This window comes from Artibeus jamaicensis, unplaced genomic scaffold (assembly GCF_021234435.1).
Source record: "Artibeus jamaicensis isolate MK-2021 breed Jamaican fruit bat unplaced genomic scaffold, CSHL_Jam_final scaffold_461, whole genome shotgun sequence".
In the NCBI taxonomy this organism is placed as follows: Eukaryota; Metazoa; Chordata; class Mammalia; order Chiroptera; family Phyllostomidae; genus Artibeus; species Artibeus jamaicensis.
The window spans coordinates 7,983,808-8,011,799 of record NW_026522045.1 but is presented as its reverse complement, the minus strand read 5'-3'; the positions used below and the strand labels follow the sequence as shown (position 1 = coordinate 8,011,799).

At 38.2% G+C, this 27,992-nt stretch overlaps 1 protein-coding gene across 9 annotated transcripts in view; it reads left to right on the top strand.

The window, feature by feature from the left end:
* The window catches only part of MORC4 (MORC family CW-type zinc finger 4), a 95,149-nt gene extending 74,577 nt beyond the window's left edge, over positions 1-20,572 (top strand). For 6 of the 9 annotated variants that reach the window (XM_053657494.1, XM_053657491.1, XM_053657489.1 and 3 more), the window contains 3 exons: positions 16,681-17,374; positions 17,698-17,981; positions 18,290-20,572. In XM_053657494.1, the coding sequence (XP_053513469.1) occupies positions 16,681-17,374; positions 17,698-17,981; positions 18,290-18,443 (1,132 nt within the window). In that variant the 3' untranslated portion in view covers positions 18,444-20,572. The remainder of the gene's footprint in view (positions 1-16,680; positions 17,375-17,697; positions 17,982-18,289) is intronic. The other 3 variants (XM_053657493.1, XM_053657492.1, XM_053657490.1) reach the window with 1 other exon arrangement.
* Positions 20,573-27,992: the final 7,420 nt, after the last annotated feature.

Genomic DNA, 27,992 nt, shown 5'->3' with positions numbered 1-27,992 from the left:
TACACCATGACCAAGTGGGATTCATCTCAGGGATGCAAGGATGGTTCAATATTCACAAATCAGTAAATGTAATACATCACATAAACAAAAGCAAAGACAAAAACCACATGATCATATCAATAGATGCGGAAAAAGCTTTTGATAAGGTACAACACCTATTTATGATAAAAAACACTCAACAAAGTGGGAATAGAGGGAGCATTCCTCAACATAATAAAGGCCATATATGAGAGACCTACAGCCACGTCATACTCAATGGGAAAAAACTAAAAGCTTTTCTACTAAGATCAGGAACAAGACAAGGATGTCCACTTTCACCAGTTCTATTCAATATAGTTTTGAAAGTTTTCGCCACAGCAATCAGGCAAGAAAAGGAAATAAAAGGCATCCAAATAGGAAAGGAGGAAACAAAACTATCACTGTTTGCAGATGACATGATAGTGTACATGGAAAATCCTATAGACTCTACCCAAAAACTGCTCAAACTAATGAATTAATTTGGCAAAACAGCGGGTTACAAAGTCAATATCCAGAAATCGAAGGCACTTTTGTATACCAACAATGAAACAGCAGAAGCAGAAATCAAGGAAAAAATCCCATTCGATATAGCAAAAAGAAAAATAATATATCTGGGAATAAACCTAACCAAGGAGGTAGAAGACCTGTAAGCAGAAAACTACACAGCCCTGAAGAAAGAAATCAAGGCAGACATAAACAAATGGAAACATATACCGTGTTTATGGATTGGAAGAATTAACATCATCAAAATGTCCATACTACCCAAAGCAATATACAGATTCAATGCAATACCTATTAAACTACCAATGACATATTTCACAGACATAGAACAAACACTTCAAAAATTTATATGGAACCATAAACGACTCCGAATAGCTGCTGCAATTTTAAGAAATAAGAACAAAGTTGGAGGGATCACAATACCTGATACCAAACTGTGTTACAAGGCCACTGTAATCAAAACAGCCTGGTACTAGCATAAAAAAAGGCACATAGACCAATGGAACAGAACAGAGAGCCAAGAAATAAACCTAACTCTCTACAGTCAATTAATATTCGACAAAGGGGGCAGTAGCATAAAATGCAGTAAAGATAGCCTCTGCAACAAATGGTTTTGGGAGAACTGGACAGCTACGTGCAAAAAAAATGAAACTTGAGCACAAACTTACACCATACACCAAAATAAATTCAAGGTGGATGAAAGACTTAAATATAAGCTGTGACACCATTAAAGTCCTGGAGGAGAACATTGGCAAGAAAATCTCAGATATTTCATGCAGCAACTTTTTTACCGATATGTCCCCTAGAGCAAGGAATATAAAGCAAAGAATAAACAAATAGGATCTCATCAAAATAAAAAGCTTCTCTGTGGCTAAAGAAAACAGTATTAAATTAGCAAGACAACCAACTGTATGGGAAAACATATTTGCCAATGATACCTGAGACAAAGGTTTAATCTCCAAAATATACAAAGAACTTACACGATTCCACTCTAAGAAGAGAACTAACCCAATTTAAAAATGTGAAAAGGACTTGAATAGACACTTCTCCAAGGAGGACATACAGAAGATCCAGAGACACATGAAGAGATGCTCAATATCGTTAGCTATCAGAGAGATGCAAATTAAAACCACAATGAGATACCACTTTACACCAGTCAGGATGGCTATCATAAACAAAGCAACAAACAACAAGTGTTGCAGAGGGTATGGGGAAAAGCGGTCCTTAGTTCGCTGTTGGTGGGATTGCAGACTTGTACAACCATTATGGAAAACAGTATGGAATTTTCTCAGAAAAATAAAAATTGACCTGCCTTTTGACCCAGCAATTCCACTGCTAGGATTATATCCCATGAATCCTAAAACATCAATTTCAAAGAACCTATGCACCACAATGTTCATAGCAGCACAGTTCACAATAGCCAAGAGTTGGAAGCAACCTAGGTGCCCATCAGTAAATGAATGGATCAAAAAATTATGGTACATGTACACAATGGAATTCTATGCAGCAGAGAGAAAGAAGGAGCTACTACCCTTTCCAACCACGTGGATGGAACTGGAAAGCATTATGCTGAGTGAAATAGGCCAGGCATTGAAGGACAAATACCATATGATCTCACCTTTAACAGGAAGCTAAACAACAAAGCAAACAAGCAAGCAGAATAAATACAAAATACTGAAATAGAGAACAAGTGGGCAGTGACCAGAGGGGAGAGGGAAGAGAATTTAAGGGGAAAAAAGGGGAGCGATTTTGAGGAACAAGTATGAAAGACACAGGGATGAGGACTGGGGGAGAGGAAATGGGAGGGAGGTGGGGAGCATGGGGTGGGGGGGCTGGGATGGGAGAAACAGACAAAAAAACTGTATTTGAAAAATAACTAAATAAAATTTTTAAAAGTTTAATAAAAAAAAAGAAAACCATTCTATTTGTAATAACCTTGGAAAAAATAAAGTACTTAGGAATAAACCTGACCAAGAAAAAAACTACACTAAAAACAACAAAATACTGCTGAAAGTAATTAAAGAAGTCACAAATATATGGAAACACATCCTGTATTCATTGATCAGAAGATATTGTTTAGATGTCCATACTACCCAAAGTGATCTACAGTTTCAGTACACTGCCTATTGAAATCCCAAAGACATTTTTTTCAGATATTGAAAGTTTTATTATAAAGCTCATATGGAATCTCATGGATACTCACTCAATAGCTAAAACAATTTTGAAAAAGAAGGACAAAGTTGAAGGACTCATATGTCCTGATTTCAAAACACTTTACAAAGTTATAATAAAAATAGTGTGGTATTGGCATAAACACAGAAAAATTGAATGGAGTTCTGACTAACATGGAGGCTTAGGTAGAAGCCCTTCACTTCCTCACACAACCAATAGGAGGATAACAATCTAAAATCAATAAATAATCAAAAGAGCCAGAAAATCAAATTGAATGGAATACTGACAATCAGTCAATTAAAGAAAAAATCAACCAGAACAACCAGAACTGAAGGCAGTGGATCAAATGAGCTAACTCAGAAAAACTGCAGACAGGTGGCAAATCATGCCAGCAGGGCTGGCTGAAGGTGAAACTAAAACTCAGAATTGACGATGGACTATGGCAGTTGCTGCGGTGGGAGAGAGTCCCAGTCTCACACGAGAGTCCACTGAAAAGTAAGCTAGAGCCCTGGCTGATGTGGCTCAGTGGATTGAGCACGGGCCTGTAAACCAGAGGATCATGGTGCAATTTCCAGTCAGGGCACATGCCTGGGTTGCAGGCCAGTTCCTGGCAGGGGATACATGAGAGGCAACCATGCATTGATATTTCTCTCCCTCTCTCCTTCCCTTCCCCTCTAAAGATAAATAAATAAATAAAAACATTAAAAAGAAAAGAAAAGTAAGCTAGAGATGAGTAGGCAAGCTGCACTGTTCTCTCTCTGGCCCCTCTCCCACAGGCAGCACCGCAGCACAACAAACAGGGTTGCCCTGCCCAGGTGCATACCTAAGGCCCTGTCTGCTTACAACCTAACGGCTGCACCAAGAAAAACAAATAGGGCCCGAATGAAAGAACACAGCAAAAAGAGAACTAAGCAATGAGGAGACAGCCAACCTATCTGATGGAGAGTTCAAAGCCCTGGTAATCAAAATGCTCGCAAAACTGATTGAGCTCAGTCAAAAAATGAAAAAAACAAATGAAGGATACCCAAAGTGAAATAAAGCAAAATATTCAAAGAACCAGCAGAGACAGGAAGGAAAATAGGAATCAAATCAACAATTTGAAACAAAAGGAAGAAATAAACATCCAACTGGAACAGAATGAAGAAACAAGAATTCAAAAAAGTGAGGAGAGTTTTACACACCTCCGGGGCAACCTAAAATGGTTCAATATCCAAATCATAGGGGTGCCAGAAGGAGAAAAACAACAGCAAGAAATTGAAAACTTATTTGAACAAGTAATGAAGGAAAACTTTCCCAGTCTGGTAAAGAAAGTAGACTTTTAGGAAGTCCAGGAAGCCCAGAGAGTCCCAAAGAAGTTGGACCCAAAGAGGAACACACCAAGGCACATCATTAAGTTACCTGAGATTAAAGATAAAGAGAGAATCCTAAAAGAAGCAAGAGGAAAGGAGAGAGTAACCCACAAAGGAGATCCCATATGACTATCAGCTGATTTCTCAAAAGAAACTTTTCAGGCAAGAAGGGGATGGAAAGAAGTATCTGAAGTCATAAAAAGCAAGGACCTACATTCAAGATTACTCTATCCAGCAAAGCTTTAATTTAGAATGGAAGGGCAGATAAAGTGCTTCCCAGATAAGGTCTAGTAAAGGAGTTTATCATCACAAAGCCCTTATTATATGAAATATTAAAGAGACTTATCTAAGAAAAGGAAGATAAAAATATGAACAGTAAAATGATGACAAACTCACAACTATCAACAACTTAACCTAAATGAAAAACGACAAAATCAAACTAAGTAAACAACCAGAACAGGAATAGAATTAGAGAAATGGGCATCACACAGAGATATTTCAGTGGGGAGGGGGAAGGGGGGAATGGGGGGAAAGGGTACAGGGAAGAAGAAGCATAATTAGTAGGTATAAAATACATGGGGAAAGATAAAAATGGTACAAGGAACAGAGGACCCAAAGAACTTATATGTACAACCCATGGACACAAACTAAGGTGGGGGGGGGATGCTGGAGGGCTGGGGTGACAGGGCAGAGGGGGGATAAAGGAGAAAAAATTGGAAAAACTGTAATAGCATAATCAATTGAAATACTTTAAAAAAGGAAAAATTGAATAATAGAATATGACAGAGCCCAGAAATATGTGTGTATATGTATATATTTGAATGATGTTCGATCAGTATATTACTCAGTGCATAAAAGTTAAGGTGTTGGGAAAATTGGATGTCCATGTGGAAAAGAATGAAGCTGGGCCTTTATTATCAACATAAAAATTTATCTCATAATTGTTTAAAGACCATCCTGGATGGTTTGGTTCACTGGATTGAGTGCTGACCGGCAAACTGAAAGGTGGTCTGTTTGGTTCCCAGTCACAGTGTATGCCTGGGTTGCAGGCCAGGTCCCCAGCTAGGGGCATGTGAGAGGCAACCAATCAATGTATCTCTCACACATCAATGTTTCTTTTCTTCTTTCTCCTTTCTGTCCCCTCTCTCTAAAAATAAATAAATGGAATCTTTGAAAAATAAAATAAAAACAAAGCAACAAAAAACAAATGTTGGAGAGGTTGTGGGGGAAAAGGGACCTTAGTTCACTGTTGGTGGGATTGTAGACTGGTACAACCATTATGGAAAACAGTATGGAATTTTCTCAGAAAAATAAAAATCGGCCTGCCTTTTGACCCAGAAATTCCACTGCTAGGATTATATCCTAAGAATCCTATAACAGCAATTTCAAAGAACCTATGCACCACAATGTTTATAGCACCACAATTTACAATAGCCAAGAGTTGGAAGCAACCTAGGTGCCTGTCAGTAAATGAATGAATCAAAAAATTGTGGTACATATATATAATGGAATTCTATGCAGCAGAGAGAAAGAAGGAGCTCCTACCCTTTGCAACAACATGGATGGAACTGGAAAGCATTATGCTGAGTGAAATAGGCCAGGCATTGAAAGACAAATACCATATGCTCTCACCTTTGACAGGAAGCTAAACAACAAAACAAACAAGCAAGCAGAAATAAAACAAAGACACTGAAATAGAGAACAAGAGGACAGTGACCAGAGGGGAGAAGGGAGGGCATTTAAGGGGAAAAAAAGGGGAGGGACTTGGAGGAACAAGTATGAAGGACACAGGGACAAGAACTAAGGGGGAGTGGAAATGGGAGAGAGGTGGGGAGCATGGGGTGGGGTGGACTGGGATGGGAGAAATAGACAGAAAACTGTACTTGAAAAATAACTAAATAAAAAAAGTATCTACAAAAGTGAAAAAGTGAACACAATTAAATGTTAAAAATGAGGGAAAAAGTTAATGTCTTTAAATAAGCTTTTTAATTCATTTTTTCCTAGAGTAAATTATTAGTATAACTCTATTTTGTAGGTTTATTTGTTCGTCTTCTAGTTCCTCATCAATATTATTTTGTTAGTCTTTATAACAGAAAGCACATACCTTTTCTTTTTTTAAGATTTTATTTATTTATTTTTAGAGACAGGGGGAGGAAGAGATAAAGAGAGGGAGAGAAACATCAATTGGTTGCCTCTTGTATGCCCCCAGTCAGGAACTAGGCCTACATCCCAGGCATGGGCCCTGACCAGGAACCTAACTGATGACCTCTCCTTCCACAGGCCACACTCAATCCACTAAGCCACACTAGCCAGGGTCGTAATTTGTTTTTCTTAAATGTCAGGAATATTTGAACCACTGAAAGATATGACTGGTCCTGTAATGACATGAGACTGATTGGAGCTCAGGACTCTTGAATAGAACTTGGTTTCTCCTCTCTGTTATGCTTCTCACTTCTTGCAGAACTAAGCCTTAGGGCAGGTAGAGATGTTCTCTAATAATAGAAACTTATACAATTATCAATACTGTGACTATTACATAGTGGGTTGTGAATTTTCAATTGACCCTCTTCACTTTGGATATCTTCTTAACTAAGGATAGATGCAATGGAATACATAATATGGTGAAAAGGACTTCTGTTTTTTCCCCCAATGTTACTAATATTTTTCCTTGTTTCTTCCTTAGGTGGGTCTTTTTGGCTCCTCATCTAGACTAACATCTCTACATGTGTGCAAATTCCCTATTTAGTGATTCTTCCAAATTAAGCCCTGTAGATATTGGAAGAACTTTATGACACCCCTGAACATAAACAAAAAGTCTCAAGAGGAAGTAAACCATTAGGAGCAAAATTAATTAAGCTCTAAAAGAATTAAATGAGAAATTGTATGAAAATATTTAGAGGTACTCAATAACTAATGATTGAATTTGAGTTATGTTAAAGGAGCAATTTCTAAGATTGAACCATATAGCAAGGGGGTAAGAAAAATAGTCTAGTCTGTATTGGGGGCTTGAATATAATTCTTCTGTTTCCATCTATAGTTTTCCAGCTCCCATTGTAAGTTGGGAAGTAGTATAATAAAGTGCTGTGTGTTTTTTTTAATTTTTGTTCAATTACAGTTGTCCCTATTATCCCCCCTATTACTCTTCTCTGCCCTACCCATTCCCACCTCCCTAGTCCTGTATGTTTTTGAAGCACATTATTACTTTTCTACCTTAGTCTCCTTGAGATGGTCATGTGTCAGAATTGCCACTGGAGTACCAAGGTATCATTGCTCTTGAAGGCTGTACTTTCCCCTGTGTGACCAGTTTTTCTTTTTCATCAGTGTTTTTTTCATTACTCTATACTAACTTTTGGTAACCTGAAGGAGATTAAAAATGCTAACCTATGCATGTGTGTATTTTATGAGTGTAGTATGTCAATACATCCATTGGGTGGCATACTTTATCAGTCTTTATTGAGATTTCTTTCTTCTTTGGTGGTTTTAAAAATATATTATTTCTTTATTTTTTTGTTCTTGCTTATGCTATTACAGTTGTCCCATTTTCTCCCTTTACCCCTCCCACCCAGCCTGCCCCCATATCCATAGTCAATCCCCATACCATTGTCCATGCCCATGGGTCTTTCATGTATGTTCTTTGACCAATCTCTTCCCCATCTATCTAAGATTCCCCCTGCCCCCTTTCCTCTCACAGCTCTGTTTGTTCCCTGTTGCCAGGTCTCTGGTTCTGTTTTTCTCAATTTATCTTGTTCATTAGATTCCTCTTATAAATGAGATCATATGGTATTTGTCTTTCACCAACTGGCTTATTTCACTTAGTATAATAGTCTCCAGTTCCATTTGCGCTGTTACGAAAGGTAGGAGTTTCTTCTTTCTTTCTGCTGTGTAAAATTCCATTGTGTAAATGTACCAGAGTTTTTTTTTTTTATCTACTCATTTGCTGATGGGCACTTAGGTTGGTTGCAGCACTTGGCTATTGTGAATTGTGCTGCACAGGTTCATTGGGGTGCACAGGTTCTTTTGGATTGGTGTTTCAGGGCTCTTAGGGCATAATCCCAGCAGTGGAATTGCCAAGTCAAAAGGCAGTTCCATTTTCATTCTCCAATTTCTATATGAGTTTTTGTGGAACTGCTGTGCCAAGAGTTGGGTTTGTCTATAGAGGACAGGTAAAGTACTTTGACTCTGCATTTGTAGTTTGAATTTGAGAATAATTTTCTGTCAAGAGAAAGAAATACCTGCTCAATGATGTTGCTACTGATGTCATATGTTTTATGTAAGGTCAGTAAATGATGATTATGTAATTTCAAACTACATATATAGAAGGATTCATATTGATTGGAAGGGAAAATGAAAGTGCTCAAGAGTTCAGTGAAATACACAGGGTTTTCTGATAAAACAATGTTAATGTAATTATCAGTTTAGTCAAGAGTTACAAAGGTTTCATTTGTTATTATAAAACCCTGAAGGTGATAAAAGGGGCTTGGGGTCATGTAGTACAATTCTATAACTCTAGATAAAATAAAGCCTACACTATCCAAGAAAGGTTTTACAATTTCTAGTATGGTAAGTTATACGGCCTAATAAGGCCTCCTGAGGTGTCATGGGAAACAGTTTTATGAGTCTCATAAATCTAACATGGGCAGGGGAGCACTTGAAATAGATAATAGATTCAATCAGTATGAAACAGACATAACCATTTAGGGAAAAACAACTTATTTCTTTTAAAGGAAACCATTCTACATCTTTTTGACTACTTTATGAAAGACAGCATTCTGAGACAGTGATGGAATGAAAGTAAAGGAGCTTATGGTAGTCAAAGTTTTATATGTGAATATCCCCAATATGTGCTAGGTTTCATATAAGTAGTACAAACTAAGGTCTAAAGTAGGCATAAACATATGGACAAAGGAGAGGATTGGTGGTTGTAATTTATTTAGATATTTAGAGAGACTTTGAGTAAGTTATATGTAAAAGTCTAGTTAGTTCATGTTTAAGAGGATAACCAAAAAAAAAAATCCAAAATTATATTGTAATGGTGGAAGAAAAGCAGAGCCATTCTAGTGTGTTCAAAGGAATACTGAAGCAAGAAATATGAGGTAGAAATAAAAGGACAATTTTTCTAATGAATAAGTTGATTCAGGGGCCAGTATTAACATTTTAAAATATATTCTTTGGGAGAGATTTCCCAAATGGAGAAATGAAAAGTGTAGTACACACCTTTACCAACAAATAGCCATTTAACTGGGAAAAGTTATTAAACCAAAACAAACTAATCATTCTGAGTTCTTGGAAATTGTGCTAGGGGCATGCAGAAAATGAAGAAACATTTATTAAATCTCAGAAAGAACAGCAAGAGCCTTTGGCAGTTAGCCCACTCTTATCCTCCTCCAAATTGTTTTATGAAAAACACTCAGGAACCTCTAATCCAGGTAGGTGTGATCAAGAAGTTGGGCTTCCTTCTTCTTCTAGTTCCTAGTTTACAGTTATGGTTTCATCCGAGAAGGGCAGGCCTCTAATGTTTATCATATCCCCTATTTCCATCTTGTAGAAGCTCTATTCCAGACAGACTCAAGAAGACTGGGTCTCTCTTCTCTTAATCCAGCTTTTTCTTTCTCCCTATCCAGCCCCAAGTCAGGGTGAAAGCACTCACTTAGGAAGGCATGGTGACAATACTGGAGTCCTTTTGCTCTAGCCCCAGCTTGTTTGTATGCCATAGGTTCATGCCAGAAGTAGAAAACCAAAAAACATCTGAGCACCTATTCATAAAAAAAAGGTTTCACTCTTGCCCTAGCCAGGTAGCACAGTTGGTTAGAGTCATCCCGATACACCAAGGTTGAGGGTTTGATTCCTGGTAAGGCCACATACGAGAATCAACCAGTGAGTAAGTGGAACAGCAAATTGATGTTTCTCTCCTTCCTTTTTCCCTTTCTCTCTCTCATTAAAATCAATAAATGTTTTTTAAGTTTTTACTCTTAGAGAAGTGGGCCAATTTCCTTGCCCCCACCTCTTCCTTAGTGTGAGAGGCAGGCCTTAAAGATGAGCTCCTTAGCTCTACCTGAAAGAACTAACTTTATGTGTAACAGATCATGGAGAATTCTATTCCTAAAGGCATTGTCCAGAATAAGGAAAATCTGCCCTGGCTGGTGTAGCTCAGTGGATTGAGCATAGGCCTGTGACCCAAACAACCACAGTTCAATTCCCAGTCAGGGCGCATGTCTGGGTTGCAGGCCAGTTCCAAGCAGAGGAATGCATGAGAGGCAAGCATACATTGATATTTCTCTCCCTCTCTCCTTCCCTTCCCCTCTAAAGATAAATAAAATCTTAAAAAAAAAAAAGAATAAGGGAAATCTTGGTGGGGAACAATTAAGGGGTTACTCAGCTCCATAATACAAGTTACAACAAACAAAATAGCCAAGTAATCAGATGTTTAGTAACAGAGAGAATGAAGGAAATAATATAGTCATAGTCAAGAAGAGCTCTCTTGGTCATAGTCAACAACCCTGGGGGTTAGGAAGGCCATGCATAAGCATAAGGCTACACTCTCTCAGACCAGGGAATATAGTGGACTTGAAAGCAGTCCGCAGTCCCCAAACCTCACACAGATCAAACAACAAAGAGCAGAAGCCTCAATGGCAGTAGGGCCTTAAGCACAACCTCTAAACAACCACTGGCTAAACAGTAAGGTATTCTGACCCAGGGGTAACTCCTGGCAAGCCACGCTAAAAAATAAAATTACACATACCCTTGGTAGTCTGGAAAACTGTGTGCATGCTGAAAGTTGTGCCTTCTTGGCAGTGATTGCAGAGGAAAAAGCCAAACTACTACTACTAAATGGCTGAATGTGGGATAGAAACACACATTTCTGTAACTGCATTAGCAGCCTCTAAGCCACACACACATACAGTGATAAGGGTGAAACTCTAACTAGCTAATAGAGATTACACTAAACCTTTAACCAATAAGTGGCCTATGCTGACCCAGGGATGATTCCTAGGTTTCCAGGTAAAAGATAAAAATCAAGAAAAAATCTGAGCAGGATACTGAAGGAGAAATAGATTTTATGGACTCAATTTGACCAAGTCAGTAAATAAACAAACAAGGAAATCAACCATTTAGGGAAGTGGAATCAATGTCCAGGGTTGCTATACTATATCATCTAAAATATCTAGTTGTCAACAAAAAATCGGGAGACATACAAAGAAACAGGAAAATGTGACCTGTACATAGGGATAAAAAAAAAAAAGCAGTCAATGGAAACTGCTGTTGAAGAGACCCTGATGTTGCTTTTAGCAGGCAAAGGACTTCAAAGCAGCCATTATACGTATGTTCAAAGAATTAAAGGAGATCATGTCTCATCAAGTGGATAATATCAATAAAGGGACAGAAGTTATTTTTTGAAAAATGAAATGGAATTCTGGAGGTGAAAATTACAATAACCAAAATGAAAACTTTACTAAAAGGACTCAACAGCACATTAAAGTTGACAGAAAGATGAATCAGCAAACTTTAAGATATAGCAATTATAGATTATGTTAAGAATGGAGAGCTCTGGCTGGTGTGGCTCAGTGGATTGAGTGCTGGCCTGTGAACTGAAGGGTCACTGGTTCAATTCCCAGTCAGGGTGTGTGCTGAGTTGTGGGCCATGTCCCCAGTTGAGGGCATACAAGAGGCAATCACACATTGATGTTTCTCTCCCTCTCTTTCTTCCTCCCTTCTATTCTCTCTAAAAATAAAATAAAGTATTAAAATTTTTTAAGAGAGAAAAAAGAATGAAAAAGATGGACAGAATCTCAAACAAATGTGGGACATCACTAAGTGCTCCAACATATACAAATTAGGAATACAAAAAGGAGAAGAAAAGAGGGAAAGGAGTAGAGAAATATTCAAAGACATAATGGCAGAACAACCCCAAATTTGATTTAAAAACAATCTACACATTCAATAAGCTCAAACACTTAAAACAGGGCTTACAAAGAGATTCACAGCCAGATATGTACGTCATCATAGTGAAAATAATGAAGGCTGAAGGCAAAGAGAAAGTCTTAAAAGCAGAGAGAAAAACAAATACCCATCATATACAAGAGAAACCTACTAAGGATAACACCACACTTCTCATCAGAAGCAATGGGGACCAGAAGGCAGTAAGATGACATTCAAAGTACTGAAAGAAACATTGTCAACCAAGAGTCTTTTATTAATTTTTATTTATTTTTACTTTTTATTGTATTATTTCCATTACCATTTATTCCCTTTATGCCCTCTTCCCCCTGCAATCACCATGCTGCTGTCCTTGTCCTTGAGTCCTTTTCCTTTTTTGCTTGACCACTTCACCCCCTAACTGCCCCACCAGAACTGTCAGCCTGTTCTCCATCTATGAGTCTGCCTCTATTTTGCTTATTAGTTCAGTTTGTTTCATTAGATTCTACATATAAGTGAAATCATATGGTATTTGTCTTTCTCTGACTGGCTTATATCACTTAAAATAACATTTTCCAGGTCCATCCATCCTGTCACAAAGGGTAAAATTTTCTTCTTTTTCATAACTGAATAGTATTCCATTGTGTAAATGTTCCATAGTTGTTTTATGCACTCATCTACTGATGGATACTGGGGCTGCTTCCAAATCTTGGCTATTGTAAATAACACTGCAATGAATATAGGGCTACTTGTATTCCTTCAAATTAGTATTTCAGATTTCTTCAAATTCCCAGAAGTAGATTGCTGAGTCATAAGCCAATTCATTTTTAATTTTTTGCAGTAACTCAGTACTGTTTTCCACAGTGGCTGTACCAATCTGTATTCCCACCAACAGAGCAAAAATGGTTCCCCTTTCTTCACATCCTCACCACAACTTGTTTGTTGATTTATTGGTGATAGTCATTCTGACTGGTGTCAGGTGATATCTCATTGTGGTTTTACTTTCCATTTCTCTGATGATTAGTGACATTGAGCACCTTTTCCAATGTCTGTTGTCCATCTGTATACCCTCTTTGGAGAAGTGTCCGTAAGGCCCTTTGCCCATTTTTAACTGGATTGTTTATTTTTGGAGTGTTGAGTTTTGTAAGTACTTTATAAAGTTTGGATATTAACCACTTTACAGGTATATTGGCAAATATGTTCTCCCATTCCGTGGGTTGTCTTTTTATTTTGTTGATTTTTTTTTGCTGTACAAAAAGTTTAGTTTAATTTAGTCTCATTTATTTTTTCTTTTGTTTCCCTTGCCCAAGGAGATATATCAGAAAAAATATTGCTACAAACAGTGCCCAAAATTTTATTGCCTCTGTTTTCTTCCAGGATTTTTATGGTTTTCAATCCGATATGTAAGTCTTTAATCCATTTTGAGTTTATTCTTGTGCATGGTGGAGGAAGGTGGTTTAGTTTTTTTTTTTTTCCATGCATATACTGTCCAATTTTCCCAACACCATTTATTGAATAAACTATCTTTATCCCATTGTATGTGCTTGTTTTTTTCTGTCAAATATTAATTGACTGCAAAGGCATGGGTTTATTTCTGGGCTCTCTGTTCTGACCATTGAACTGTATATCTGTTTTTATGCCAGTACCATAGTGTTTCGATTACTATGGCTTTATAGTATAGTTTGATACTAGATAGTGATTCCTCCAACTTTTTCTTCTTTCTCAAAATTGCTGTTAATAATTTGAGACTTTTTTGGTTCCACAAAGATTTTTGAAATATTTGTTCTAGTCTTGTGAAATACATCATTGAATCTTGATAGGAATTGTATTGAATCTATAGATTGCTTTGGGTAGTATGGACATTTCAATGATGTTAATTCTTCCTATCCATGAACATGGCATGTGCTTCCACTTATTTGTATCTTCTTCAATTTCTCTCTTCAGTGTGTTATAATTTTCCAAGTACATTCTTATATCCTTGGTTAGATTTATTCCTAGGTATTTTATTATTTTTGAAACAATTGTGATTGGCATTGTTTTCTTAATTTCCCTTTCTGATAGTTCCATTATTGGTATATAAAAATGCACAGATTTCTGGATATTAATTTTGTACCCTGCTATTTTACTGAATTCACTTATCAGTAGTAGTAGACACTTGGTAGAATATTTAGGGTTTTCTATGTATAGTATCATGTCATGTCAATAATGACAGTTTTATTTCTTTCTTTCCAATTTGGATGCCTTTTAGTTCTTATTCTTGTCTTATTGCTGTGGCCATGGCTTCCAGTATATTGTTGAGTAGGATGGGTGAAAGCAGACATTACTTTCTTGTTCCCAGTATTAAGGAGAACACTTGTAGTTTTTGCCTGTTAAGTATCATGCTGGCAGAAGGTTTTTCATATATGGCCTTTATTATGTTTAGGTATGTTCCCTGTCTTCCCACTTTGCTGAGCATTTTTATCATAAATGGGTACTAGATTATATCAAATATTTTTTCTACATCTATTGATATGATCATGTATTTTTTATCCTTCATTTTGTTTATGTGGTATACTACATTACATTTATTGATTTCAACCAAGAATCTTAAATCCAGTAAAAGTAGCTTCAGAAAATGAAGATGACATATACAGGATATTTCAGCCTCAAGTAGTAAAATATATATTTTTTCAAGTGCACATGGAATATTCTCCAGTATAGAGCATAGTTACACCATAAAACAAGTCTAAGTACATTTGAAAGAGTTGATTGATATTATGCAAAGAATTTTCTCCAAATGTAATGGAATTAAATTAGAAATCAATGACAGAAGAAAATTTGAAAATTCACAAATACATAGAAACTAAACAACACACTCCAAAATAACAAGTAAGTAAAGGATGAAAACACAAGGGAAATTTTAAAATATCTTGAGAAGATCAAAATGAAAACCAAATATCCAAAAATCTGATAGTAACCAGAGGGGAGGTAGGAGGGCATAATGTGGGGAAGGGTTTTCAGGAACAACTGTAAAGGACACATGTACAAATCCAAAGGGAAAAGGAAGCAAGGGAGGGATTGGGGATGGCTGGGGTGGGAGGAACGGTGGGGGGTAAATGCAGACAACTATAATTGAACAATAAAATAATTTTTAAAACTTATAGGATGAAGCTAAAGAAATACTCAGAGGGAAAATTATATTTGTAAAGGCTTATATTAAAATTAAAGAAAGATTTTCACAAAATTTGGAAGGCAGTCTTTTTTTAAATTTTATTTTATTTTCCTTTAAATTCTTTTTTTAAATTTTATTTAGTTATTTTTCAAGTACAGTTTTTTTGTCTATTTCTCCCATCCCAGCCTCCCCTGCCCCTTGCTCCCCACCTCCCTCCCATTTCCACCCCCCTTAGTTCTCGTCCCTGTGTCCTTCCTATTTGTTCCTCCAAATCCCTCCCCTTTGTTCCCCTTAAATTCCCTTTCTTCTCCCCTCTGCTCACTGTCCCCTTGTTCTCTATTTCAATGTCTTTTTTTTTTCTGCTTGCTTGTTTGTTTTGTTGTTTAGCTTCCTGTTAAAGATGAGATCATATGGTATTTTTCTTTCAACACCTGGCCTACTTCATTCGGCATAATGCTTTCCAGTTCCATCCATGTTGTTGCAAAGGGTAGGAGCTCCTTCTTTCTCTCTGCTGCAGAGAATCCCATTGTGTATATGTACCACAATTTTTTGATCCATTCATTTACTGACGGGCACCTAGGTTGCTTCCAACTCTTAGCTATTGTAAATTGTGCTGCTATGAACATTGTGGTGCATAGGTTCTGGAAGGCAGTCTTTACCTCGGAATTTCTTGGGTTTCTACAGAGATGGCAGAATAGTTATAATGAAAAAAATGAGGGTCCCATCCTACTGAGTGATAAAGAAATACCTATGGATTTAACTGGTGACAATTGTTTTGTTTGTTCCTTCAAACTTTTGTGCATACAGCAGCCAGAAACTGAAGGTGATTGAGGTCATTATCCTGGACTTTCCCTTAAAACTGAGGGAGTGCCTATTTATCCCAATAGAGGGTTTTGTTTTTTTTTTTTTGGTTTTTGTTTTGCCACAGCGGGAAATGACTTGAATTGGCTGTTTTAGTTTCTTTGTTTATGACCAGGGCCCTGTGTTTTAATTATCTTTACAAGTGAATAATGGGCAATAGCCACAATCTAGTTGACTGGTAAAAGAATTGTGTGGTGTTTACTACAGTATAAAAAATGTGCATGTCTTTGATACTGGAAAGTTTTGGTGACACTTTAAAATTAACCAGCTGACTCAGTTCTCCTCCACATATTCTGCTAGGCTTTTTATGACCCCCTTTCCTCCCATTCTCATATTATGGGATTTTGTATGTATATATATATTTTTTGTTTTTCTTCCTTGACTTGAATTTCTGAAACTCAAAGTCAGGCTGATTTCAATCCTATTTTGAGAATTCTGACCAAGATCAACCTGTTCCTGTTATATCCAGATGCTGACTCTTTATACCTTTTGGTTTCCTTTCTAAACCCTTAAGACCAATTGCTGCCTCAGCCAACTACATAAGTGAAAGAGTAGGGGTTTCGGGGTAAAGTTATATTCCTCACTTGAAATGAGCTATGGATAACAGCTAAAGTCAGTTTTAGTATGGGAAATTTGAAGAGAGGCTGTATAGGAGAAGATTATAGGTGGTCTATATTTTGACAGCTAAAATTTAATTTTCTCTTCTTCTTACAGTAAGTACAAATGGATTCTTGGTGAGGAACCTATGGAGAAACGAAGAAGGCTCCAGAATGAAATGACAACACCTCCTCTTGATTATTCCATGTCTGGCTCTTACAGGAGGGTAGAGGCAGCTGTTGCTTACCCAGAAGGGGAGAATAGCCATGATAAATCCAGTTCTGAGAGAAGCACACCACCATACCTTTCTCCAGAGTACCCAGAAGCAAACAAGAATACGAGTCAAAGTAGGGGGGGTTCAGTTCTGTATTCAGGGGCCCAAGAACAACACCAGGGATCCATGCTCCCTGAAGAATTAGAAGATCAGATGCCAAGATTGGTAGCAGAAGAATCTAACAGAGGCAACACAAATATAAGCAAAGAGGAAGTAAACAAGGGACTTTTTGTAGCTGTTGTTGGTGTTGCAAAAGGTGTTCGAGATTCAGGAGCTCCCATTCAGCTGATCCCTTTTAACCGAGAGGAGCTTGCTGAGAGAAGAAAAGCAGTGGAATCCTGGAACCCAGTGCCTTATCCTTCTGTGACCTCTTCTATAATTCCTGCTGTAGCCACTAGGGAGAAAGGAAGAAGCTATGAGGAGAGTGGAAGTTGTCATATGCCAAAGATGAAGAACCAAAGACAGCTAGAAGAACTGAAAAGAACCACAGAAAAATTGGAACGTGTTCTGGCTGAAAGGAATTTGTTCCAGCAAAAGGTTAGGGCAGCACCTTACCACTAGGAGTAAGTGGTTATGGTAACCAAGGGACCAGAGAATTAGAATTCTGATGATTTCGTGTTCTGAAGCCTTTAAACAAGATTAAGTCACTGAATCATTCTGTGGTATATTTCAAATTAGGTGACCCCTAGTGGGCTTCCCTCCCATACATTGGAATAAGAAAAGTCCAAAGTCAAGGAATATTTGTAGGGGAATCGCTGAGTGAATATATTAGTGACAATTTTTGCCACTTGGAAATATTAGGAATAATTTTGCCACTTTCATAGCATGTACTCATTGAATTTATATTTCTTGGAATGCAGGTGGAGGAGCTGGAACAGGAGAGGAATCACTGGCATTCTGAATTCAAGAAAGTCCAACATGAATTGGTGACCTACAGTACGCAGGAAACGGAAGGCTTGTATTGGAGCAAGAAACACATGGGCTATCGTCAAGCTGAATTCCAGATTCTGAAAGCTGAGCTGGAAAGAACCAAAGAAGAAAAGCAAGAATTAAAAGAGAAACTAAAGGAGACAGAGATGCACCTGGAAGTGCTGCAGAAGGCTCAGGTCTCCTACAGGACCCCAGAGGGAGATGACCTAGAAAGGTTAATTACTAGGGTTTAGTTATCAGCTTGTGAGTGCTAATGGGAAGCATCTCTTACGGCCCCAGTTACTGGTCATAGATAAGGGAGGAAGTCTGAATCAATTCATAAGCCACCAAGGATTGAGGAATTACCTCTTAGAGAGCTGCAGCGAATCTCCCTCTGCTTGGTGGCATTGTGCTTCTTTCTTTGTAGCTAATGGAAACATAATTGTTGAGAATTGTAGGCCCATTTTTAAGGACTTTCATTTTGTTCTGTTGGCTAATGACTTCATGTCATCTCTTCTCCTGCCCCCTCACTCCATCATACAGGGCTTTGGCAAAGCTTGCGAGGCTGCGTATCCACGTCAGCTATCTCCTTACTTCTGTCCTCCCTCACTTGGAGCTTCGTGAGATCGGGTTTGACTCAGAACAAGTGGATGGGATCCTGTATACGGTGCTGGAGGCAAATCACATACTGGATTGAGCACTAGACCATATACTCTATCTACCCTTCTCTTTTCTCCCTTTCTCTTCTCCCCTCTTCTCCCCTCTTCTCTCTTATCTCCCTCCTTTCGTCCCTCCCTCCCCCACTTTCCTCATATTCTCTCTTGCCTTTATGCCTTATATAGAGAATCTTTGAGTAAATCCTGGCTCTTAATCAGTCTGCTTCTTATTCAGTTTGGCGTGAGGAAAGAGACTAGTTCAATAGGCTTTTAAGAGTTCTAGCAACAGAAATGCAATAGTCACAAAACCAGGTGACCTGAAATCTTTAGCTTTCATGACTTAGATACTTGGCCTTTTTTATATCCTTTCTGAAATGGTTTGTATTCATTTAGGTTAAATCAGTCAATAAATATCGGATTCAAAGTATTGGGTTGGCCAAAAAGTTTGTTTGTTTTTCTGTAAGATGTCTCTAGTAGCATTTAGTTGACTTTAACTTCATTTCAAACCATTTTGTTAGATTGTATTGTGACAGCTATCATATCAGCATTCTTAAAAAAATAAAACCTTACCAAAATTGGTGAATTTTTGTTGCCATTTTAATATTGAAAATAGAAGAAAGTACACAACATTTTTGGCATATTATGCCTTATTATTTCAAGAAAAGTAAAAATATAACTGAATGCAAAAAATGATTTGTCTAGTGTATGGAGAAGGTGCTATGACTGATTGAACAAACATATCAGAAGTGGTTTGTGAAGTTATGTGCTGGAGGTTTTTTGCTGGATGTTGCTTCATGGTCGGGTAGACTAGTTGGAGACCAGCCATCAAATCAAGACATTAATTGAGGACAATCAACATTATACCATGGAGGAGATAGCTGACATACTAAAAATACCCAAATGAATAAAGTTATTGGTGAATGAGAAATGTGTCTTTTATTTTACAGGAAAAGCTAAATGGACTTTTTGGCCAACTGAATACTAAGTGTTCTGGGATAAATTAAGAAGTATAACTCAAGGGTTCAGCCTTCAAGGATTGAATAATATAGTTGGAAACACAAGATATGCACCAAATTAACTTGTACAAGAGAGAGTAGTACAAGCATGGTAGGGAAGGTCTGGAGGAGGAAGTTCAAGGAAGGCATCACATCAGAAATGGAACCTAAACTAAGGTTTGTTTAAAGAACAAGCAAGACCACACTTCAAAACAGTTGTTATTTAGGTGGTAGGACTATGGTTGATTTTTTTCTTCTTGCTATCTTCTTGCCTTTTTCAAATTTTCTATAAAAACCTGTCATTCCTACATTGGAAAAAATAAATCATTTTTAAAAGAATGAGTAGGTTTGGATTTAGATATCAAATGAGAGACTGTGAAACTATAAGTTGATTTTATATTTGTAATTTGTTTATTTTGCATTCTGGAAGAATAGCATGAGCAAAGGCATGGAAAAAGCTGGAATGTAAAAAATGTGTTTAATAAGAATGATGGGTTAATGTAAAGAGAACTAAGGTTAAATCATGACCCATCTACCCACCTCCCTCTGTGTTTTTTTGCATTTTAATGAAGAATTCTTGGAAAAGAAATCTTTAAAGCCCAAATTAAAAAAAAATAAGGTATCACCAAACTGCCAAAAGAGAAAAGGAATATGGATTTTCTTTCCCACAGATATTCTTTTTTTATTGAATTTATTGGGGTGACACTAGTTAACAAAATTATACAGGTTCTAGGTGCACAATTCTACAATACTTCATCTGTACACTGTATTGTACCACAGACACTCTGAATATCATCAAAAGGAAGCTCTTTTTAAAAAAGATTTTATTTATTTATTTATAGAGAGAGAAGAAGGGAGGGAGAGAAACATCAATATGTGGTTGCCTCTGGCACACCCCCTACTGGGGACCTAGCCTGCAACCCACACATGTGCCATTACTGGGAATTGAGCCAGCAACTCTGCTTCACAGGCTGGCACTCAATCCACTGAGCCACACCAGCTAGCCACTGCAAAAGGAAGCTCTTTAACATACAATGTTGAAATGTTGTTAATTACAGAATATAATCAGAAGAAGCCTATAAAGACCAGGTCTTGACAGTTAACAGGAACCTAAACAACAAAACAAACAAGCAAGCAAAATATAACCAAAGACACTGAAATAGAGAATAGGCTGACAGGGACCAGAGGGGAGAGGGGAGGGAATTTCAGGGGAAAAGGGGAAGGGTTTACAGGAACAAGTATAAAGGACACATGGACAAAAACTAAGAGGGGTGGAAGTGGGAGGGAGGTCGGGAGCACTGGGGGGTTGGGCTGTGATGGGAGTAAAAGACAGAAAACTGTACTTGAACAATAATTAAATAGAGAAATTATTATGAAAAAAAGTAAAAGGAGAAAAAATTTCTGAGGAGTCTTGTTAATTTTTTCCAAGAGCAAAACAGTTCATCTCAAGAGAAGAAAGAACTATCCATAGGGAGAGAACAGATAGAACAAGCTTCAAGGAAATAAGTTCCTGGCACATGTTAGGAAGGCAGAACATGCTTGTTAGATGAACAAACTGGCACCTAGTAGAGGACTAGGTCAGAGACTTTGGATCAAGGGAACAGGAAGATTTGTCCATGTCTAGAGATTGCAAATAATCTGGGTAACAATTAGAGGCAGAGGCTTAATTGTCAGGCTCTCAGTTTCCAAGGGCCATGTCCAGATAGAATGTGTTTCAGAGTTTTGTGCTATGAATTAGTACAGTATTTAAGTATGGAGGTGTGCTCAGGAAAGCTTCAGGGGGTGAGCTTAGGTTTAAGTCAAAAGAAAAACGTGTGTTTGTTGACAAGGACATTCCTAACTCAGGACTTATTTTAGGCAGAGAGGACATTCAGGAACCATCCTTACTGAATCAAAAGTTAGGGCAGATGTTTAGTTTATAAACTAGATAATTTGAAAGAACTTCCTTAAATAGTTTGAGTGTATATTAAAGCTTTAGTCATTCATTGAAATTAAGAACAAACATAATAACTAGAGGGGAGGTGGGAGGGGATAATGAAGGGAAAAGGGGGAAGGGTTTTCAGGAACATCTATAAAGGACACAAAAAAACAAAAGGCAGTAGGATCAAGGGTGCGAAGTGGGGATGGGAAAATGAAGATAACTATATTTGAACAACAATTTTAAAAAGCTAAAAAATAAATAAAGCCAGAAAAACATTTTTGAAAAAGCTTTAGTCCTTAAAGTTTTTATGCTTTTGTAATAAAAAATAAAATCTGCAGGAGAAATGTGTTTTCTTACTTGCCTCCACCCCAAGCCCAAAGTTTTCATGTGTATCACCAGAAATCTCAAACCCACTTTTATATAATGACAGTTCAACTGTTTTTGATGCCTTCTATGTGCCAACACATTCCATTCATCTGCCCATTGAGTCCACAGAGGCATGCAAAATGACTTTAGGAAGGAGGTCAGAAAGTGTTCCCCAAAGGCCTGATCTTCCAGTTGGGCTGTAGAAACTTGTAAGGACTGAGAAGATAGAGCTGTGTGGGGGAAGATTGTTCTATGTATAGGCAATAGTGTAAGCAAAGTCACAAGACTAGTTGGAGGGGAAAGGTATGAGTAATAGTGAATTATTTAAGTTGGAGCATAAGGAACAGAGTAGACCAAGGGGGAATGCCAGCAAGAGGGAGGTTATGCTAAATTTGCTGAACAATGGAGATTTGTAGGCTGTGAATTAGGAAGTGGCTGTTGAAATCTCCCCAGTTGTCTCCAAGTTTAGGAAATTAATCCTATTTTGCAGTTTCCTTGGGCTAAGCTTTTTTCTAGTATTGGGATCTCATTATTGATCATGGTTCTTTTTCACCTCAGATTTTCACAGATCTGAACAAGAGTCAAAGAGCCTTGACTATCCCTTTCCTCTCTAGAGTCGGCTCTTCTCTTGGCTTTGTTTTTAAGATTTTATTTATCTTTAGAGGGGAAGGGAAGGAGAGAGGGAGAGAAATATCAGTGTATGGTTGCCTCTCGTACGTCCCCTGCTGGGAACTGGCCTGCAACCCAGGCATGTGCCCTAACTGGGAATTGAACCTTGATCCTTTGGTTTGCAGGCCTGTGCTCAATCCACTGAGCTACACCAGTCAGGGCTTGGTTTTTCTGTTAATGGAATCTGAAAAATAGAAGCCTACTCAATGTCTTCAAAGTATTTGGACTTTTGGGAAGAATATTGAGAAGTTTTGGCCTGGGAATGAATATCCCCTTGCTTGTGTAGATTTAGATCTGTTGGTAGAAAATATACTTCATCATTTGCCCTCATTCTTTAAAGACACAAATTTTGGAATCACTTTGACAATACCCTTTAGGTCACCAATATGCTTAGAACAGTTAACCAGGGCCTACTATCTCCCGTGACCACACTGAGAAGCAGGTGTCATCATTATTTTACAGATGAGCAAACTAAAGTGTAAAGAATTGAAGTGATACTCTCAAGTTTATACAGTTAGAGAATGGAGAGCCAAAACCAAATCCTTGTCTGGCTCCAAAGCCCAGTTTTTTTTCTTGCCACACCAAACTGCCTATCTTGGAGCTGATTAGTCTTGACTCCTTCCTTTTGATAAGAAAATGCTAAATGTACCACAGCTTTTTTTTTTTTATTCACTCATTTACTAATGGGCACTTGGGCTGTTTCCACACTTGGCTATTGTAAATTGTGCTACTATGATCAATGCATATATTCTTTGGAATTGGTGTTTTGGGGTTCTTAGGGTATATGCCCCTAAATGGGAATCACTGGGTCAAAAGGCAGTTCCATTTTTAATTTTTTGAGGAAACTCCATTGTGTTTTCCACAGAGGCTGTACCAGTCTGCATTCCCAGGGACAGTGCACGAGGGTTGCCTTTTCTCCACACTCAGTTTCCAAGGAAGAAATTTCCACAATTGCATACAATGTTTAAATGCCCTCATAATCAGGACATTGTCCACTTATGTAATAAATATCTCTCCACACAACATAGACATTTGTTTCTTCTTGACTGGATTTTTCACTCAGGGCTGTCACTTGGCAGCTTTCCTGATATCAAAACAGCCATCAGGAGGTCTTGGACTTGTTGGCCTCTGCCTTGTAGTTTTCTCACTGGCTTCTTTTCACCCACCCAAAGAATGCTGAGTTAAGCAAGTCTCTTGGGGAGTGACACTTGAGAACATACTGGTTTATTATTACATGCAGATGAGTAAAATTAACCACATCAGCTGCCTCTGGAATTGCCAGGAGGAAGATGGCACCACCTTTCTTGTCTGCCTTTTGTTTTTTAGTTTTTGTTTTGCTTTGTTTTTTGGTTTCTACTTTGTCTCTATTCATAGAGGTGTTGAATCATTTAAAGAGTGCATGTGTTACTCATGGAAGTCTCCTGCTCCCCCAAATTCCAGTAACCATTGTTTCTGAATCAGTGTTCTTTATTTTAAACACATTGATCTCATCTTTTTATTATGGCTGCTTTTAAGGCTAAACCAAGAAACTAGAGCAAATTCTGGTTCTGATGGCTAGTTTGTCTGAATCTATTTCTCTTCCCATAAAAAATACTTACTTTTTCACCAAGGCATTCAGTGCCTTTAACTCAAGGGGGTAAGGTCTTTTTTTATTTTTATTTTATTAAATTGTTCAAGTACAGTTTTCTGCCTTCCCCCCCCTCCCCAGCCCAACCCCCCCAGCCCTTTTCACTTCCTTCCCATTTCCACACCCCCCACATCATTGTCCATGTGTCCTTTATATTTGTTCCTACAAACCCTTCACCCTTTTCCCCTGAAATTCCCTCCCCTCTGGTCACTGTCAGCTTGTTATCAATTTCAGTGTTTTTGGTTATGTTTTCCTTATATTTTGCTTGTTTGTTTTATTGATTAGGTTCCTATTAAAGGTGAGATCATATGGTATTTGTCTTTGACCGCCTGGCTTATTTTGCGTAGCATAATGCTTTCCAGTCCCATACATGCTGTTGCAAAGGGTAGGAGCTCCTTTATTTCTGCTGCATAGAAATCCATTAATGTAAATGTACCATAGTGTTTTGATCCATTCATTTACTGATGGACACTTAGATTGCTTCCAGCACTTGGCTATTGTAAATTGTGCTACTATGAACATTGGGGTACATAGGTTCTTTTGGATTGGTGTTTCAGGGTTCTTAGGATATAACCCTAGCAGTGGAATTGCTGGTTCAGAAGGCAGATCCATTTTTATTTTTCTGAGAAAATTCCATACTGTTTTTCATAGAAAGAGCAAAAAAAAGGAAAAGAGGCCCAGAAAGAATGAAGAGTGATTAAGGGAAATACAAAACAATATGAAATGTAATAATATCCAAATAATAGGAATACCAGAAGGAGAAGAAGAAGAGCAAGTGATAGAAAACCTGATTGAAAAAGTAATGATGTAAAACTTCCCTAATTTGATGAGAGAAAAATCACACAAATCCAGGAAACACAGAGTCCCAATAAAGAGGAACACAAAGAGGCCCACTTCAGAACACATCATAATTAAAATGGCAAGATTCCAAGACAAAGAGAGAATCTTAGAGGCAGGAAGGGAGAAACAGGAAGTAACATAAAAGGTAGCTCCAATAAGGTTAGCTGACTTCTCAGTGGAAACCCTCAAAACCAGAAGAGAATGACCAGAAATATTCCAAATAATGAGAACCAGAGGCTTGCAGCCTAGGCTACTTTCTTTACCCAGCAAGGGTCTCAATCAAGATAGAAGGCCTAATAAGGAGCTTTCCAGACAAAAGAAGTCTAAAAGAATACACCTCTACCAAAGCAGCTCTGCAAGAGACGCTAAAGGGGCTGCTTTAAGTAAAGGAAGGAAAAGAGAGAGAGAGAGAGGAATACAGGGAGTAAGGTCTTAACAATATCATCAGATATCCTTTGTGGGGGATTCTGATACACCCTCTTGCATCCCATTATATAATTTTAGAAATAAATTCAAATGAAAGGATGCAAGAAGCATTCCTTCTCTCTCTCTCTCTCTCTCTCTCTTTCTCTCTCTCTCTCTCTCTCTCTCTCGTGTTTGACTGGCCTTTCTCCTGAGCAACACAACAGAACTTCATCAACTATTACAGACTCTGAAAGTGCTGCTGGAGAAAAGGAGTTAACCACTGAAATGCTGGGTAGCTTGCCACAGTACTCATACTTTTTAGCCATCTAATTTTACATCCCATTATACTTTCTAATATCTCTTTGAAAGCATTTGGTTTTCTCACTGTTATCTATCTGTACAAGTCCATGTTTGTAAATAGAGAATTCTTCAAATTTCTCCTAGGAATTGACTTTGACAAGTGGTGAAGGTGCTATTGTAGAGGAATGGTACCTTATGGATGACAGGAAAGCAGTACTTGATGATTTGCCCTTGTATGGTGACTTTCTGCTTTGTCCAGCCCTAAGACTTGTTTTGTGGAGCAATTTAGCACAGAGCAGGGAATGGTAGTCAAGAGTTAAAGAATAATCCCTGAGCTGCAATTCCAAGAAAAGTGGTAGGTTGTGTGAGTGGAGGGGGGTGGTCAGATTACACATTCTGTATTGCTGTGCCTGATAACAGCCTGTTAATATTTTATCAGCGATCACCTAATAGCAAGCAGTGAGCCACCACTTCAGGCAAAAGAGAGAGATAATTTGCTGAACTTTCTGTTTAAAGATCCCCACATCCCTCCCTCACCCCTGTTGAGATAACAGAATTTCTCATTGAAGCTAGAAGCCACCTGGGCAGAGAGACAAGGCTGGGTGTAGGTCAGACTTCAGCCAGCTGAGAAGGAACACAGGCACTTTAGAGCCTGGGACCTCTATGTCCCAGGGTGGACAGCTGAAGGCACAAAAAATCACCTGTCCATGGCCCAGGACCGAGTGGGAGGGAACTGTTGACTCTCTAAGTCCTCATTTGCCTTCCTTTGCCACTGGGCCCCTTTTCCCACACCTGTGTTTCTCCTCTGGTCCAGAGCCAAAATGTCTCAGCTTATTTGAATGGACACTACCTCTGCTGCCTCCAGGAATTTCCATAGACCTGGCCCAGAAAAGGAAATAAAGGGGAAAAGGCTGAGCCTCAGGGTCACTCTCTCCATTAGAGCCATTTAAGGGTTTTGTGAGGTAAATACAAAGGTGTTCTGGGTTAGCTGAGTAGTGTCTCCATATTTCTTCCTTAGCACTGCTGTCTACCCTATTTCACTATTTCCTATAGTACTTAATTTGGAAAAGCATTTTCTTTTGATCATTCTTCCCTTAGAAGCTCAAATAGTGCTTCAGAGTCATTTTTCATGAATTGGGCTTTGAGGGGACTTACATACCTTTTAAAACTAGCCCCTGACACCCCCATTTATAGCACTTTTCACTTCTTACAAGACAGCCTATATTGTTCCTTAGACTGCACTTAGGTGTGCATGTCTTATCTTCTCTAGATCAACTATCAGCTCCTGTAAGGCACAGACTACCCTTGTTCACCCATGTAGCCTTCAAAGCACACACTGCCTGACACAGACTAACAGTCCAGTTGGTGGGGGCTGGCTGGCTAGAGAGCTGGTTGAATGGATGTTTAACTGGCTGGGTAAAGGTCTCACAAAAAGTTGAAACTTACCTTTCCACCAAGAAGCCAGTTTCAGCCTCCACCTCTTCATTAATGATCACATAGCCATGGGTCACCAGAGCCCCAAGGAGGAAAAAACATGAATCACCCTATTATCAAAGGAATAAAGGAGTGCAGAAACATCTCTCCTTGTGCAAGGGTCACAGCCATTAGGCTGAAGCATAAACAATTGCCTTCACTATTCTCTTGGTCTATGGCTAATCTAAATTATTTTATGATGCAAGGCAATGGGGTTAAGCTGAAAGCTGTTCAACATGGACACAAATTCAAGGATATTTCTAAAAAATTATTTAGATCAAGGCTTTTTTTGCTCAACAAGCCAAAGGGAAAACCAGTCAAAGGTTTCTGTTGCTCAACCAGTTGCTCTTTGTTGGATCTATACTAGTTTCTCTAGTTGATGAATTTCTAACTCCTTCCATAGAATCCTCCCAGGTTAAAAGGAAGGAGGAAGCTTCTTTTTGGCTAGAACCACCATCTTCTAGTAGTTCAACAAAATGACTAACACAAAGGGAAACAGGAGAAACACCTGTAATATATTTTTTAGGCCTTTGAGAAAATATGGTGTTGTCCCTTTGGCTGCATACATATAAATCTAGAAGAAATGTGGCAGTATACATGGCTAAAGAAAACAGCATTAAAATGAAAAGAGAACCAACTATATGGGAAAACATATTTGCCAATGATACCTCAAAAAAGGGTTTGATCTCCAAAATCTATAAAGAATTCACATGTCTCCACTCCAGGGAAACAAAAAACCCAATTAAAAAATGAACAAAAGACTTGAACAGACACTTCTACAGGGAAGACATACAGAGGGCCCCAAGACATATAAAAAGATGCTCAGCAACGCTAGCCAGCAGAGATATGCAAATTAAAACCACAATGAGATATAACTTCACATCGTTCAGAATGGCCATCATAAACAAATCAACAAACAAGTGTTGGACAGGATGTGGAGAAAAAGAAACCCTAGTACACTGTTGGTGGGAATGCAGACTGGTGCAGCCACTGT